The 15,925-nt window shown below is 38.2% G+C and overlaps 1 protein-coding gene and 1 long non-coding RNA gene across 3 annotated transcripts; one reads left to right on the plus strand and one right to left on the minus strand.

Moving 5' to 3' along the window:
* The first annotated feature begins 237 nt into the window (after window positions 1-237).
* Window positions 238-12,905, plus strand: LOC121880608. Of its 2 annotated transcripts, XR_006091607.1 has the most exons (5): window positions 238-339; window positions 648-816; window positions 2,047-2,177; window positions 11,154-11,238; window positions 12,468-12,905. It is a non-coding gene; the product is annotated as an uncharacterized LOC121880608 (long non-coding RNA). The 2 variants fall into 2 exon arrangements; XR_006091606.1 differs by lacking the exon at window positions 238-339 and having other exon boundaries at window positions 347-816.
* Window positions 1,436-13,955, minus strand: zmp:0000000662 (RING finger protein 145). Its single transcript, XM_042387945.1, has 11 exons — window positions 13,667-13,955; window positions 11,051-11,348; window positions 9,725-9,833; window positions 8,890-8,981; window positions 7,786-8,027; window positions 7,143-7,318; window positions 6,916-7,056; window positions 5,627-5,809; window positions 5,335-5,482; window positions 4,265-4,621; window positions 1,436-3,087 (listed from the first exon to the last, which is right to left on the minus strand). The coding sequence occupies exons 2-11, from the start codon at window positions 11,217-11,219 to the stop codon at window positions 2,107-2,109; spliced, it is 2,598 nt and encodes an 865-aa protein (XP_042243879.1). The 5' UTR covers window positions 11,220-11,348; window positions 13,667-13,955; the 3' UTR covers window positions 1,436-2,106.
* Between the last annotated feature and the right edge of the window lie 1,970 nt (window positions 13,956-15,925).

The following is a 15,925-nucleotide window of genomic DNA, read 5'->3' on the forward strand; positions in this document are numbered from 1 at the left end:
TAGTGCGGGTCATTCCGTCACTTTCCTAGGAAAAAGTGCGTACGGGTGGCTGCTGAATGGCGGGCCGGATGTGATAGCAGATATGTTACAAGCCTGTCATTCCGTCGCCATCCTAAGAAAAAATGCGTCCGGGTGGCAGCTGAGTGACAGGCCGGATGTGATGGCAGATTGGCTGCAAGCCTGCTGCAAAAAAAAAAAAAAAAAAAAAAAAAAAAAAAGGAAACCAGTCAGGACATGTCAGCGTTTAATTGCAATAAGGGCCCTTAATTATTAAAGTCCCCTTCCAGATCTTATATTAAGACATAAAAATGCTCTGCTTGGAACAATGATGTGTGTCTGGTATGTTTTTTTCCACTGTTCATACATCTTTGACCTGTGACAATTTAATGTCATTTTGAGGTAGATATGTTTAATGCATGATGACACTGAAAAGGTTTTTTTGACAGACTGAGACTTTTGTCCATAATTAACCTTCCCTTTTGATTTTTTGATAGAATGGATTTATTAATATGTTTGATGACACTGTAAAATTCATGTCAGTATCTTGTTCTTTTTCTATTTTTTGACCTTTGGGGTTACATGGATTTGCATTGTTATATTGTGTGTGTGTGTATATTCTGACTGGTGACGCATGTGCTTTGTGTTAGTTCAAGGTGCTCATCAGTCAAACCAATCTCTGTAGTCCTCTGATTGGATGATTGAGGCAGCCCCTACATGGAAGTATCGTGATGCTGCCCATATACCTGATGAAAGTCGGACAGAGTGAAACGTTGTGATCTAATAAATATTTCAGCAGTTTTCAGAATAATTTAGCAGGTATTTAACGGTTAATTTTTAGGACATTTTACAAAGAGTGTGGTGCAATTTGGTACAAATTAGAAGAAAAAACAGACAAAACATGTAAAAAAGACAGGTTCACAGTCTTAAAAACAACAGTCAGGTACCCAAACATGACCTCACACATTGAAATCGTTTTTTCTTGCCATAATTATTCCTCCTGTTCATACTGGCCATTAGAAGATGCCTTCATAATGCACTTACAGTGTAAGTGATGGGGGACAAAATCCACAGTCCTCATTAAAAGTTTATCTGAAGCTACTTCAGCCGTCCAAATGAGTCAAATCAAGTAGATATCTTTCAATGTTACAGTCTATTTAGTGCCAAAGTCCCTCTTTTTGTTACTATATTTGACTGTAAATAAAAGATTGTATATGTGGCAGATATCCACTTGATATGACTAACTCAGACTGCTGAGGCCTCATATAATAATAATAATAAACTTTATTTATATACTGTTTATACTATGAACATTTGCACATTCCTTCTCAATATTTTACACATTACATTCTCTTCAATTTAAACTCATAACATCTCTTTTCATTTAGAATATATTTTACATATTTTTAGTGTAAACAATAAACTTAAACAATAAACCTGTTTCTGATTTTATTTTTAATGACTGTGAAACTTATACAGTAGATGTAGAATACTTTAATTATCTCAGTACATGTGATGTTCTGTTTAGACTTCATAAATCTGACACACCATGCCAGCACACTGTGCACCTGTCATGATTTTATTAATAGAGAGAGACTTCAGTAAAAAAAAAAAAAAAAGTATACGTTCACAGCAGTAAATTAAAACTGGTAGACAAACCTTTTGCAGTAAAAAAGGCTGATTCATGACAACTGTTGATGCTTTTTCTTTTGCCACATTCCAAAGATGCCAAACATGACAACTACCGGGACAATGAAGGGTTGAAATGAAAATTAATCAAACTCCATTTAGTTTCTCTCAAGTAAACATGTTTACATGTAACCTGCTAGAATTAGGTAAATATTAACGCAAGATAATTGCTTTACAGTTACACATAATTTCTATTAATTTTAAAATTTTCTTTACAATTTCTGTACAGTCGTACGATGAGTGCATCATTTTCACTCGATACAATTTTGTCTCGAAATTCAATCCTGATGTATGTTATTTGTTAAACATTCATTACACTGTCTGGTAAAGGATACAATTTGTTTTCCTATTGGTTCACAGAGAGAAGGCAAATGTGGAGGATCACCCTTTTACACCCGTCAAGGCACTGATGCAGGGCAGTCAGTCTGTATGGTCTGTGCTTGTGCAAGAGAAGGTGGCATCCGAAGACAGCCGAGAGATCCGTGAGACAGGTTTGGCCTCTCTGAGCGAGTCCAGGTCCAAGTCTGAATATGTGCTGTTACCTTTATGACTTCGAGGACCCTCTACAGAGTCTAAGAGTTCTGAGTTTTCATTACATAGTTCGACAGACCTTTGGTTGTCGCTCTCTGATAAGAGAGCCTCAGGATTGTCATCATAATTGTTTGTTTCTAATGAGTCAAAGTTGTTCCATGATTTATGTGTCCCAACACAACTGTCGTATTTACCGTCGCCGTTTTGTGGCACTAAAGAACAGGAAGTAGAGTTGTCTTCAAATAGAGTCAAATTAGAGTCAGATCTCCTCTCAAAAGCGTCCTCCCTCACAGCATCAGGAGCCGGCTGTGGTAGCCTAAACCTCACCTGAGCATCCTCACACTGCTCCTCACCGTTCTCCTCACCGTTCTCCTCACCTGGGTTGTACATGTTAAAAGGAGAAGTTTCACCTGGCAGCACATGAGACCTAGAAATGCCTACTGAAGAGCAGCTTGACACAGGGCTGACAAAGCCAACAAAGTCTCCACTGGAGCTGAAACGAAGACCTTGGACGGCCTTCATGTGAGAATCAGCTGACTGGTCTTTATCAGCAGCCCCACTATCTCCGTCCTCAAAATTTTCCATGTCCTCCAGCTGCTCGGGGGGAACAGGAGCAACCACATCGCTCTGTGTCTGTTGGGACGCGCTGTTGTCCGGGTTCTGCTCTCTTTCTTGTGCAGCCGGATCTGGCCCTGCGTCTCTCGGAGGCGTAGCTGATGGAGCGTCACCTGAAGCCTGGCTCGGACCTGACGGCGTGGGTCGGACCGTTTGGTGGCACATGGGGCAGGTCTCCTGCACGTACAGCCACTTGCGGAGGCAGTTGCCGTGGAAGAAATGCCCACAGTTGGTGATCACGGCAGAGCTCATTTCCTGTAAAGAGAGACATGTTTGACTCAAAGAGGCATCTTTAAAAGCTCTTAAACCAGCAAATCGCAAGGCTATCATCTTCTCTGCAACCAAGATTAAGTGTCTGCTTCCTTGACGACAGGAAGGACTTATCTTTGTCAAGGCCAGGAATGGACTAGACAATATTCACTGGTTTAACAAAAAACATGGCTGAGGGCCAAATAATTATGCATAACCATACAAGCAGAAGTGAGGCTAAACTGGAAAAACAGGATCAACGTGCTTCAAAAAAAAGGTACACATGACATTTAGTATGACACACACACAGTACTGTATGTCCCATACATGTAGAGCTGGGCAACACTGCCAAACATAGACGAATACAACATTTTTTAACTATATGTTTCAAGATAATGTGATGATATTTTGGGTATGATCAGTGAGTTTGTCATGCAGTGATTAACAGCATCCAGCACTACAAGCATGATCTGGTGGTGAACAGAAGCCTTGACTGTCCTCTTGATACACTCCGTTCACCCCTGTCTGATAATCTCTTACATCACGGGTGAAGAAAGGCTCAACATCTAAGCAGTTCATCAATTTGCAAACATCAATTTTAAAGTAAAAATACAAGTAAATATTGTTCATCTATGTTTGTCCGATGTTAAAGCTCTGTGTGATAACTTGGTACAAACTGAGAAACACATGCAGAGTGGTTCAGTTTTTAAATATAATAAAAAATATATATAATCAAAAGAAGGCAACTTGCTGTGCACGCCTACAATTTTGCCCCAATGTAAAACCCAGTAAACCATCAATGAGAACAGATGATTCTTATGTCTTTAATTAGGTTGAATCTAGGAGTAAAAACTGAAAATGAAAGACAGTAGTGCTTAAATTATAACCAGCTTTACACATTTAATAACTTTACAGATCACTGCTGAGAAAAGCACAGTGGTTAAATCTGTTGTTAATCAGCCACAGAACTGTATTCAGATTTCTGACACAGCAAATCAAATTCAGTTAGTATAATCATAACACTATGACTGGTCTGAAAATATAGTCAGGAGGTGAGATATTTAAATCCTAAACCATGAATATTAAGGGTTATGATTGAGCTTTAGCTGTAAGATGATGTCGATTTCTCCCAGCTTTAGTTATACAACCAATCAGACGACTTGACTTTGACAGTTTGACTAACCTGGAAGCAGATGGAGCAGACGTCGTTGTGTTGCTGCAGCTGCTGAGCTGTGGCTCTGGGGAGGGAGTTGATCTTCTTAGCGGCTTCCTGTCTGAGCAGGAAGCTTCTCCAGCCAGACTGAGCTCTGAGCCAAACGTTGAAGTAAGAGTGGATGATAATGACAGAGGCTCCCATCCAGCTCCACTCTCCGAACAGCGACTCCCAGGTGCCGTACGCCACCACGCAGAGGGCCACCACGAACTCCAGCACCCTGCTGACGGCGTTCACCCAGTAGATCACTTCGTCCAGGCTTTCGATCGGGTCGCTGCGAAACAGCTCGACCATGAAGAGGGAGTAGATCAGCATAGTGCCTGTAACCTGCACGAACAGGAAATATCTTTATTACTTTTTTATATGGACCATGAAGGAGAGATGTAGAATTTCAGATTCTATAAATAGTGGCTTTCAGTTCAGCTTTAAGGAAAAGCTTCACCCAAAAGGTTTTACAGTGCCATGACTGTACACATTTTTTATCTTTTACAGCACCATGGCTGTTGACTGAGCTGCACAGGTTCACATGTATGAAAGGTGAAAGTAAAAAGAAATGAAAAACTCTTTCACTTTCACTCTTTCACCTCAAATGCCACTGATTAAAGCAAGTGTCAAACCGCCCGGCTCTTTGACACAGATTGTCATCGACTGAGCAGAAGTCTGTCAAGAATCACAGAAGGAATCATTTAACTTTATAAAGCTGCCCTAGAACTGCAGTTAATTAATAAAAATGTAAATTGTGTCAAAATGATGTTAAAGTAAAACATTTCAGTCATTTAACATATGAAGTATGTGAATACACTGACCATGCACGTACTAAACTGATCATTTTTACTTATTTAAAGTAAAATAATTCAATCAGTTGCTGGAAAATCAATGATTCATTTGAGTTTTTAATGAATCACATTAATTTATTGCCAGTTGATTTAATTATTGAGTTTATTTAACTTTAAACCTTCAAACACATGCACTGTAACAACTAATACAACTTGCTTTCTTGAACTTTTGACAAGACAGTCATGTGCAGTCAGTCTCCCTACCTGAAGTGAAGTAAGCATGCAGCTTGACACCAGAATAAGGAGCCAGAAGTCCATGTGGAAGAACTGGGAAATTTTATAAGCCATGAACACTGGGAAAACCAGCAGGAGAAGACACATGCTGAGGCCGCGGAAGTGTTTCCAGAGACTCCTAGAAGCAAATAAAAACACAGACCAACTGAAGGAAACGTTTTATACTGAAGTATGCCACTTTTTTTTTTTTTTTTCCCTTTTACTTAGAAAGCTTCACTTTCATCTTGTCAAAAGAAATACAATTGACTGCTTTTATTGTTACCTGTTGCGGGATGCACCCAGGGCTAGAATGACTGGGTCTGTTATCTCAATCATTGACTGCAGAGTGGAAGTGACCACGATGAAGAGGATGATACTGAGGAGGAAGGTGCGCTGCAGTGCCTGCATATCTAGCAGGCCCGTCTGGAGGGCGAGGAGGAGCAGAGTGACGCCCTCAGTCACACCTCTGACGACAAGAGTGATAAAGAATTGGAAGTCAGACGTGGGAGAAGTAACAAAGAACAACAGCACTTTGATTTTAGACTCACTGGTAGTAGAGAGTTCAGTTATTGTTTGGAAGATAAATAAAATAATACACAACCAAACCTCTTATTATATGAGTTCATTAATGTTAAAACAGCGTTTTTGTTGGCATCATCTTTTCCTTTTATAGTTTTGATGTTTTAGTTTCTTTAACTGAATCACCTCACATTTGCTACTTAATTAAGCTTCATCTTATCTTCTCTTATGTGTAATGCTGCTCTTCATAGTATTAATTAATTGTAATTAAAATGTTAATAAAGTTGATAATTACATTAATAGACAGTAACACTGCCAAGAGTGTCTGGTTGCAAAGGGAAAACATTTCTCAGGAGTTATAAGTTATTTCACCTAGAAAATCTCCTGCAATGTTTCCTTCCACTATGTGTAGAACTTAAAAAAAGTCTAACTTTAGCGCCCCCCCAAAGTGGTAACCAATGACACCAGAGAGAAGCTATAATCGCATTTATAAAACACAAAATACTTGAAGAAACCAACAAACTGACACACACACACTTCAGATCCCCTCCAGACATGTTTAAGGCTTTTTTAAAAAATCTGCTTTGAAAAATAATTTGTGTCTCATAATGTTTTTCCACAGAAAAGTTCAATTACCACTGTTCTTAAAACTATATCTACTCCTTCTCCCTCATAGAAAAATCCAGAAATTAGTCAATTTTATTTTAAATTACAAAAGTTTAACTGCTGGAAACTTCATTGAAAAGTCTGTGCACTGGAGACTTCAAGTGTCCACATCACACACCACGACTGTCTCCTGAAGCAGTTGAAATGGCATAAATCATGTTCATAGGTACATATTTCAAACTCAGATTTATGTTGAGCTCAGAGAAACGTTCCCTCTTCAGCAGATGAATGTGAAAACATCCTTCTAGTGTCAAACTCTGCACATACAGTGTTTAATTCTGCACAGTGAAGCTCAAACATCCAAGTGAAGTAACAATAAGCAAAACACATTTTTTGAGAGGAGGGGGACTTTAAATTTGGAAAGAAAGATGTGGAAAAACATTTCACCTGTGCATAACGTTCTCATTCTGAATAGCTGCATAACCTCCCAGGTAGAACTTGCATAGGTTGAGCAGTCCGAGCGCCAGATAGGACACCACGAAGGTCAAACCCAGAAGGGAGTATGGTGTGGCACAACATTCAGAGACGCTGCAGAGAGAAAACAGCAATGAGTGTGAGAAAAATGAAATATTTATAATGTCAGGTACAATTGCAAACAAAGGAACACACCACACCTTGTGAGCAGGAAGAACATGATTCCCTGATGGGCTGCGGAGGCGTTGCCAGACATGGCGTCTGAGCACAGCTGGACGATGAACAGAACGAACCAGAAGACACTGAAGAGCACTGGGACGGCAAACTGGTTCCACAGAGAGATTCCCACAGCCAGAAGTCTGTACAGCTCGATCACCTGAGGGAGCGGAAACAGACAGTAGACAGACAGCGTGATGAGGAATGTAAACACAGGACTTACAGTATAATGAACAAAAACAAAGAAAGAAAGAAAAACAGAAGTAAGAAATAGAGAAGTGTGAGCTCATGTATGAGAAATACTATGTGCTAAAACACAGAAGTCTTGCGAAAACCTGAAAAATAATTTAAATGTCTACCACACACAAGGATTGGCAAATTGGAAAAATGACAGAACAATCTTAAATAATGCTACACTAAAACTCTTGAAACATTACATAACATTGTTTACTGAGGCGCTTTTTAAAAACTCGCCAAAGCTGTTAACAATCTAGAAAATAAATCATTGTTTGCATACGAGCCAACAAGCTCTACTCATGTTTTTAAGAAATTACAAAAACTACAATCTATTTCTACAAACGTGACACATTGTGAAAATGTTTTAACAGAAAAAAAGACTAAGCGTACCTCCAGCTGAAGCAGCTCTGAGTAGGCAGCCCTTGCGAGTCGATATGGCACAAAGAGATTCGAGAGGAGGAACACAGCGATCCCCGCTCCGGTCAGTCCCATGGAGAAAGTGTTGACGGTTAGCAGCGTGGCGTGAGGAGCAGCGCAGAGTCGGGCCAGCAGGGGGAGCATGTGAGCAGAGAACAAAAACACCTTTCTGGTCTTCATCAGGAAGGCACACAGCGTGCTGAGAATGATCTGACCTGAGACGAGACGAACACATGAACACAACTGCGAAGCTAAAGCTTGATTAGGTGTAAACAAACATATAGATATTGTGATCACAACCTGTGAAAACCTTTTTCACAGAGAACATTTAGACTTTTCATAGTAGGAAGAACTTGGGTGTTAGTGAAAATATTAGCAATGGCTGCTCTATTCAAGTCTCCCAACAATGACCGGCGTACACATTACCAGAACCCTGAAACCCAAGCAGCTACATGGAATTCAGCCACTATTCATTTTATAATCTGAACATGTGCTTTTCCTACTATGACATGTCAAAATGTCTTCTGTGAAAAAGGCAATTATGAGAGTTGATGACCAATAACTGACTCTTAAATTGCAGTAGAGCTGCAACAATTAATTGATTAAATGCCAACTATTAAATTAATTGCCAACTATTGAATTATGTGGTTTCAGCCACTCAGATGTGAATATTTTCTGGTTTCTTCAGTCTTCTATGACAATAAACTGAATATCTTTGGGTTGTGGACTGTTGATCAAGACAAAATAAGACATTTATGACGACACAATGGGCTTTGGGAAACAATGATCAACATTTTCGACATTTTATGGATCAAACAACTTATCGATTAATCGAGAAAAAAAAAAATCAACAGATTAATCGATAATCAAAATAATTGTAAGTTGCAGCCCGACATTTAGTTATCCAACATATTCAGACTCTTAAATAGCAACCTTCTAGACAGTATATTTATTGCAAAGCCCTATAAACACTCTTTAGAAAAACAACAAACAAACAGGTTTTTGAATATGAACTATTTATAGACTGATACAACAGGGTCTAAATGTTTTGCATACAAATTTGGTTTTGGGACTCACTAGTCAGTGCAGAGACAAATCTGTTGAAGGCCAGAGAATCAAGGTACACTGCCCCTTCATAACCGTACTGCAGCTCTTCACGGACATAATCCCTGTAAAATTAACATGAGAAGAAATTACTTGTACAAATGTATGTACACAGTATTTATGTGGTTTATTTTTACATGACACACGGCACCATAAACACACGCTGCAAGTAACTGTGTGCTGTATTAAATGACACTACATTTAGCTCATGTTAGCACACAGACACATCAGGGTTCAGGTACCCTTGTTCAGAGGTACGTAACCTGTTTTCATACTTAGTGAAATTAATAAATGAATAAAATGATAAAATAATTGGAGACAAGAATGAAAGAACCGATTAAACAGTAAATAAGTAAATACACAAAAATCTTATTCTGATAAAGTGAAATAATTTCAAAATAGGAACAAAGTATATTAAACGTTATGGGATTATTTCTCTTTGTGCATTAATAATAAATGCATTCATCTGTTTCTCTATATGATCAGTTTACTTCTGTCTAAGTAAGTCAGTTGTGGCCTTTTTATAGAATCAAGCAAGCAGCCTTTAAAGAAACTGCCACCACCGCTTGTTCTCACATTACAAGACAAACTTTACAAGCGAATGAGTAGTAAACATCCGCGGCCTCACAACAAGATACAGTCTCTAAAATTAAATATCAGGCTGAGGGATACTGGATACACGGAGGGAGGGGATGTGTGACTGCAGCCAAGCTTTGTAAGAGGAGAAAACGGATCCTGATACGATAAATCTCGGAAGTGTAGTAGTAGTAATAGTAGTAGTAGTAGTAGTAGTAGTAGGGCATCTCACTTGGAAATCTGATGCCCCATGTATAGAAGGAGGGCAGCGAGGATATGGAGGTAGAGCGTCACAATATGTCTTAATGGCAGAACCAACACCACCGCGTTTATCACATGACCTGGAAGGAAAAAGATGAATGTTCAATTAATGTTCTCTGTGTTTGATTAATCTCATGAAAAGGTAGAAAAGATTTACACACAAGAAACACACATAGATAGATTCTCGTCAAAACCTAAAAGCTTGTCATCAGATCTGCTGTAATTTTGCTATTTTGAATGTCTGTAATAATTCTGGTAATGTTGACTTAACTTATCAGGCTGAGTAAGCCGCCAAAATAATCTGAAATCACACTGCTACACGCTGTTCAACAGCTTTTAAGGTCATGTCCAAAATATATTCAGAGCACATTCATTAGTTGAAAATGTTTTGTCAATGTTTCACTATTGTCACTATTTCTTATAACTGCAATAAAATACAAACCTTTCTTTGTTTTCCTTCAGGATGTAATTCTTTGACCTGGAAACCTCTTTGACACAGCATTTTGACCATTGTAGTAAATGAATAAAACTCAAAAGTGAAAGTGGTGACATTCTTCTGGGGTTAGTAGCTCCTTGTAAGGAAGTGACCCACCACACACCATGAAAAAAAAAACATTTCTGATGAATTAATTGAATTAAATGTGCGGGGTGGATAAAATCCCACTTCTTGTAGCTGTTGTTAAAAGGCTGGTTCACATTTTTTCAGTTCTATCTTAATATAATACTCAAATTCCCAAATTCCAACATGTACTTTGAAAGAGTCGCTGGTGTCGGTTACTGTAATGATTCCTTCCTAGTATGTTTCCAATCTCAAAGATGGGAGACAAGATGAGTTAGCAAAACTGAGATGGTGTCCTCCACAGTTACAGTGTTTTTTTTAGAACTAAATTCCCCCTGTAACTTTTCCCAGACAGCATTTCCTTGCTGAGCTGCAACACATGGATAATAACAAACACAGAGAATTTAATCCTAAAAAGACTGTAACTTTTAAAAAATAATCACTTTATTTGGCTAACACAGAGAGGGATTTTTGCTCAGAACAAAAATTGTGGATTTTGTCCAACTTCACTTACATTACACAGTAATTGCGTTACGAAGGGATCCCCTCACATCTATAGGACAGCAGAAATGATGACCAATAACTTTTACAATGTAAGCATTGTTTTAAGACAGACTTTTTTTTTTTCAGAGACGGACAAAACTTAAGCTAAGTATCTGATATTTTAACACTGAACAAATGTAGATGAAACAGTGTTGAATGAACTCAAATTTAACTAAGTATCATACGTATACATACCAAGGTAGTACATGTTCCAGATGACATATTTGTATTTGAAGAGCATGTCTTCATTTTTGGCCTTGAGATGCTCCGTTAAACCTTCAATGTCACATTTATACAGCAGGTCCAGCACCAGTATGCTCGGCACCCTGAGGGCGACGTTGGCCAACTCTTCCAGACGAGGCATCTTGAAACCAACTTTTTTGGTGAGCAGAGCACTTGTGTGTGAGTGTCACATGCTGTTAGCTAACCGTTTCACTGTACAGGACACGCGCCACTAGCAGCTTCACTACTGTTTCGCTCGTCTTCTTGTCATCTGAAACAAAAAAGACAAAAAACAAAAAACAGTTAGGCTATTCGGAGGGTTTCTGCAGGGTTCACCGAGTTAAATTCAAGACATTTTTCATACCACATAGAATGCAATTTAATGCCTGTTTAATAATCATACTGGATGATGGAAAACCAGTTGAGACGATACAGCCAAGAATTTATTTTGGCCAGTACTTCCCAGCAGTATATAACAATAATTCCTAATGATATAATTAAATAAATCAACTGGACACAGACAAGTGGCAGAACACTGATGGATATTATCAATTATAAAATAATTAAGTTTTTGTGAAGATTTGCACTTGTCCTTTATGAGTGGATGACAGAACAAGTCATTTAAATATGTTAACTTGGGCTTCTGGGAATAATCATCAGCATTTTTCACTATTTTCTGACATTTTATCAATCGATCATTAAAGAAAATAATTGTCAGACCCACTGATAATGAAGATATTAGTTAGTTGCAGCCTTACAGTTCTCCTGTGATTGAATAATAAAACCCTGCCCTCAGTTTTGTGAATGCAATTTAATAAAACATAACTTTAAATAAATTAACTGGGAAGTGACAACATTTGCGATCTGTGTATAAGCAGAGCTCACAAATTGCTTTTATGAGATGAGCCCCTGGACCACAAGGAGGAGTATGAAGGGCCTGTCATAGCTGATATGGTACTTCAGTGGTGCAGATGTCCAACAAATGTTCAGTTAATCAGATTATGTAGACACAAATGAAATGGAGTTAACCTGGTCATGTCAAAACAATCCCACTTCCAGTTTATCGATGTATAACGTCTCCTGACAGCCGCAAACATGTACACATACCCAAAAAACAGAAAATATTCACATCTGAGTAACTGTAACAAGAGGATTTGGACATTTTTTTCTTATAAATGACTCAAAACAATGAATCGATTATCACAATAATTGGCAATTAATTTAATATTTGCCAACTTATCAATTAATCAACTAATTGTTGCAGCTCTAAAAAATAATATACCTTTTTTTTAAAAAAATGACTGTTACGATCCAGTTCGTATGAGCACTTTTCTGCTGTTTCTGCTCTTTATTCTGTGCTTGTGATGTGGATCTCTTTCTCTCCCTGTAGGATTCCTGCTGTGGTGTCTGCGTGTGATGGGATGCAGGTGGGCTGGGGCTAATTGAATGATTGTGACTGTGTGAGTGTGTGTGTGTGTGTGTGTTGTTCCGGGGAGCTGATTGATTCCAGCCTCTAAAACTTGCTCGTTTTGGGACCAGCTTCTTCCAGCTCCTGCAGGCTCATCTCTCTCCACTTCCAACCAACATGTTTCGATGTTGTATGTAGTTTTGACTATGCAAAATACCAGCCCAGGTTTTGTAGGGGTGGGTAGCAATGTAATCCTGTATGTAATCCTATTTTTTCTTTTGTCAAGTTAGGAGTTAGGTTAGTGGCTTGTCTTTTTGTTCTTGTTTTGTTTGAGTAGGTAAGTTTACGTTCCTCAGCTTTAGTTCACTTCTGTTTGTTATTTAGCTGTTAACTCACCCTGAAGCCTAAAAAGATTCTAAATAAAAACTTTAAAGGTCTGCAAATTCTTTGTTGCAGATGGTTCTTGGGAAAGAAAGGAGTCATGTTGTGCCAGGGTTTCCCCTAGCCCGGGTCATAACATGACTCAAAACAATTAACGGATTAACAAAATTGTCAATTGATTAGCTGACAACTATTTTTTAGGCTTTTATGACAGTAAACTGAATACCTTTGTGTTGTGGACGGTGATCAATATTTAACACCATTTTCTGACATTTCATGTACCAAAAAACCAATCGATTAACTGAGAAAATAACTGACAGATTAATCATTAATGAAAATAATCGTTAGCTGCAGCCCTAGTTTTGTCCACAAGATATTCAGTTTACTGTCATGGAGGATTAAAGACCCCAGAAAATATTCACATTTGAGCAGCTGGAACCATTTTTCATTGATCGATTATCAAAATAGTTGGCAGTTAATTTAATGTTTGGCAACTAATCAATTAATCAACTAATGGCTGTAGCTCTAAGAAAATATTACAGACCTTTATGAATAAAATTTAAGACTTTTTATACCTCCTCAAGCCCTTTTATTAGGACCTGCAGATGGTGGCAGACTAGGACTCCACACTGTGTCCAACCAGGCCAACCGTTACTTAGCTCTGAATTTCTGCTTTACCGTCTCATTTTTACCGATAATTAACGCCACAGAAGAGCAGGAATTAGACTGTGTAAATAAGGTATCACCCTCACAAAGCGTTTATTTTGTTGGCATGTTTAAACTGAAACTGATTCACTTACTTTGCACAGTGACAGACATCACAGCCGAACAGCCGTTTGCTAGCTAGTAGCAGCTGCTGGTGGTTAAGGTTAGCTCTCACAGCGGCCAGCAGCATGTTCTCACGGCTCTGAACGCAAAATATTTAATATCTTCTGTAACTTCCGCTTCTCAAAAATGGTTAGAAATAGCCGTCATGGGGACAGCGGATTAAATAGTTCATATTAAACGATATTAGGATGAATAAAAAGACTTCAAATGCAATGTTATGATTCCAGTCGCTTGCGTGGCCATTTCCTGTGAACGTCACGTCAAAACACACCAATCAGGGTGAGGTATTCTTGATTTCAAAATAAATGTGTTGTTTGAAGATACTACTGCTACAACTACTACTAAAATTATTAATACTACTACTAATAATAATATTAATAACAATGATACTACTAATAATATGCATTTTAAGCTTCCTTTTTTAGAAACATGGTGCAACTTCAACTTTCTTAGCTGCCATATTTGTATACAAAATCAATACATTTCAATAACAATGTAGAAATTTAAAACTATAAAAGAACATTATATATTTTTTCTCAGTGTAGGGATAATATATTATACTGATGTTCTCTGTTTCAGTTGTTTCCAACCTGGGGGTCCTAAATCTGACAAGTCACAAGATGACTAAAGGTTTAAGAAAGAAAAATGGATATTTCTGTTCCACAAAATTATGTTGATTTTTTTTTTTTTCTGAATACTAGATACTTTCACCCTTTATTCCTTTAGAAATCCCAACAATCTAAGAAGGAAAAATCACTCTCTGTCATGAAGTAGCAGGAGATGGACCCAATGCAGGATACAGGAAGATATTCACAGTAATGTAGGTGAAGCAGTAGAGACGAAAACAAAAAACCTAACAAAGACTGAACTGAAAACTGGACTTAAATACAGACAGAACTAATGAGGGAATAGGGAACAGGTGACTCGACAGAGGACTGGCAAGGAGCTGATTGGCTGGGGAAAACTCTGGGAACCGGGCGGGGCTAACGAAGCTGATGCAGGGCAGGTGTAGAGGGAAAAGCAGCACAGTGACAAAGGAGGAAACACACAGAGCAGAAACAGAAAACCCAAAAATCCTGAAAACACAATGAAACTAAAAATCCTGAAAACACAACGAGACAGATAATGGTGCTTGTAGAGATATATGTGTAGCAAGGCTGTAAGCACAGTCAGAGTAGTTAAACATAAGCATTCACATTCTCTTATACTCAAAAACAGATTAAAGCCAAATAACAAAAGCAAAGACACTTTTGTGTACAGTAACCTGCAACTGTAAGTGCAAAACTAGCTTACATCATGTTGAAATCCAACTTCTTAACTTGTCCCCTTGGTGTCAGAAAACTGTGGAAGAAAAGTCTGAGGGCATCTGGTGGCCAGACTGTGACAGAACCATGACACTCAGGTCAAACTGCTCACAACCCATGTCCACACCAAGACCATTAGTGAGGAGAGTTTGCAGGTAGACATTTACAGAGGTGGAAGAAGTACTCAGATCCTTTACTTAGGTAAAAGTACCAATACAGCAATGTTAAAATACTTCATCACAAGTAAAAGTCCTGCATGAAAAACCCTACTTAAGTAAAAATGCATAAGTATTATGAGCTTGATGTAGTTAAAGTATTGCAGTAAAAGTAGTGGTTTGGTCCCTCTGACTGATATATTATTATATATGACATTATTAGATTATTAATAGTGAAGCATCAGTGTTAGAGCAGCATGTTACTGTTGTAGCTGCGGGAGGTGCAGCTAGTTTCAACTACTTTATATACAGTTAGCTAGTTTAGTCCAGTGGTTCCCAACCTAGGGGCCAGGCTCCTCCAAAGGGTCACCAGATAAATCTGAGGGGTCGTGAGATGATTAATGGGAGAGGAAAGAAGAAAAAACAAAGTTCTGATACACAAATCTGTTTTCAGTTTTTGGACTTTTTCTCTAATCTTTGATTTTTAATGAAATATTGGATCATTTGAACATTTATTGAAATGAAACCATGTGAGAAGTTTAGAGGGAAAAAACACTATTTGGTGGAGCTGTTAACAACTCATAGACATCTGAAATGTGACCCCGACTACACACTGCTTTTTGTGAGACGTCAAAAGCCAAAAAGGTTGGAAACCACTGGTTTCATCTTTAACAATGTGTTGTATTTTAAAAGCTTGTTATATTATCCATTGTGTCAAATCTTCATCTGAAAAATAACTAAAGAAACAATATTTCCCTCTGAAATGTATTGT

This window comes from Thunnus maccoyii, chromosome 16, assembly GCF_910596095.1.
Source record: "Thunnus maccoyii chromosome 16, fThuMac1.1, whole genome shotgun sequence".
Lineage (NCBI taxonomy): Eukaryota > Metazoa > Chordata > Actinopteri > Scombriformes > Scombridae > Thunnus > Thunnus maccoyii.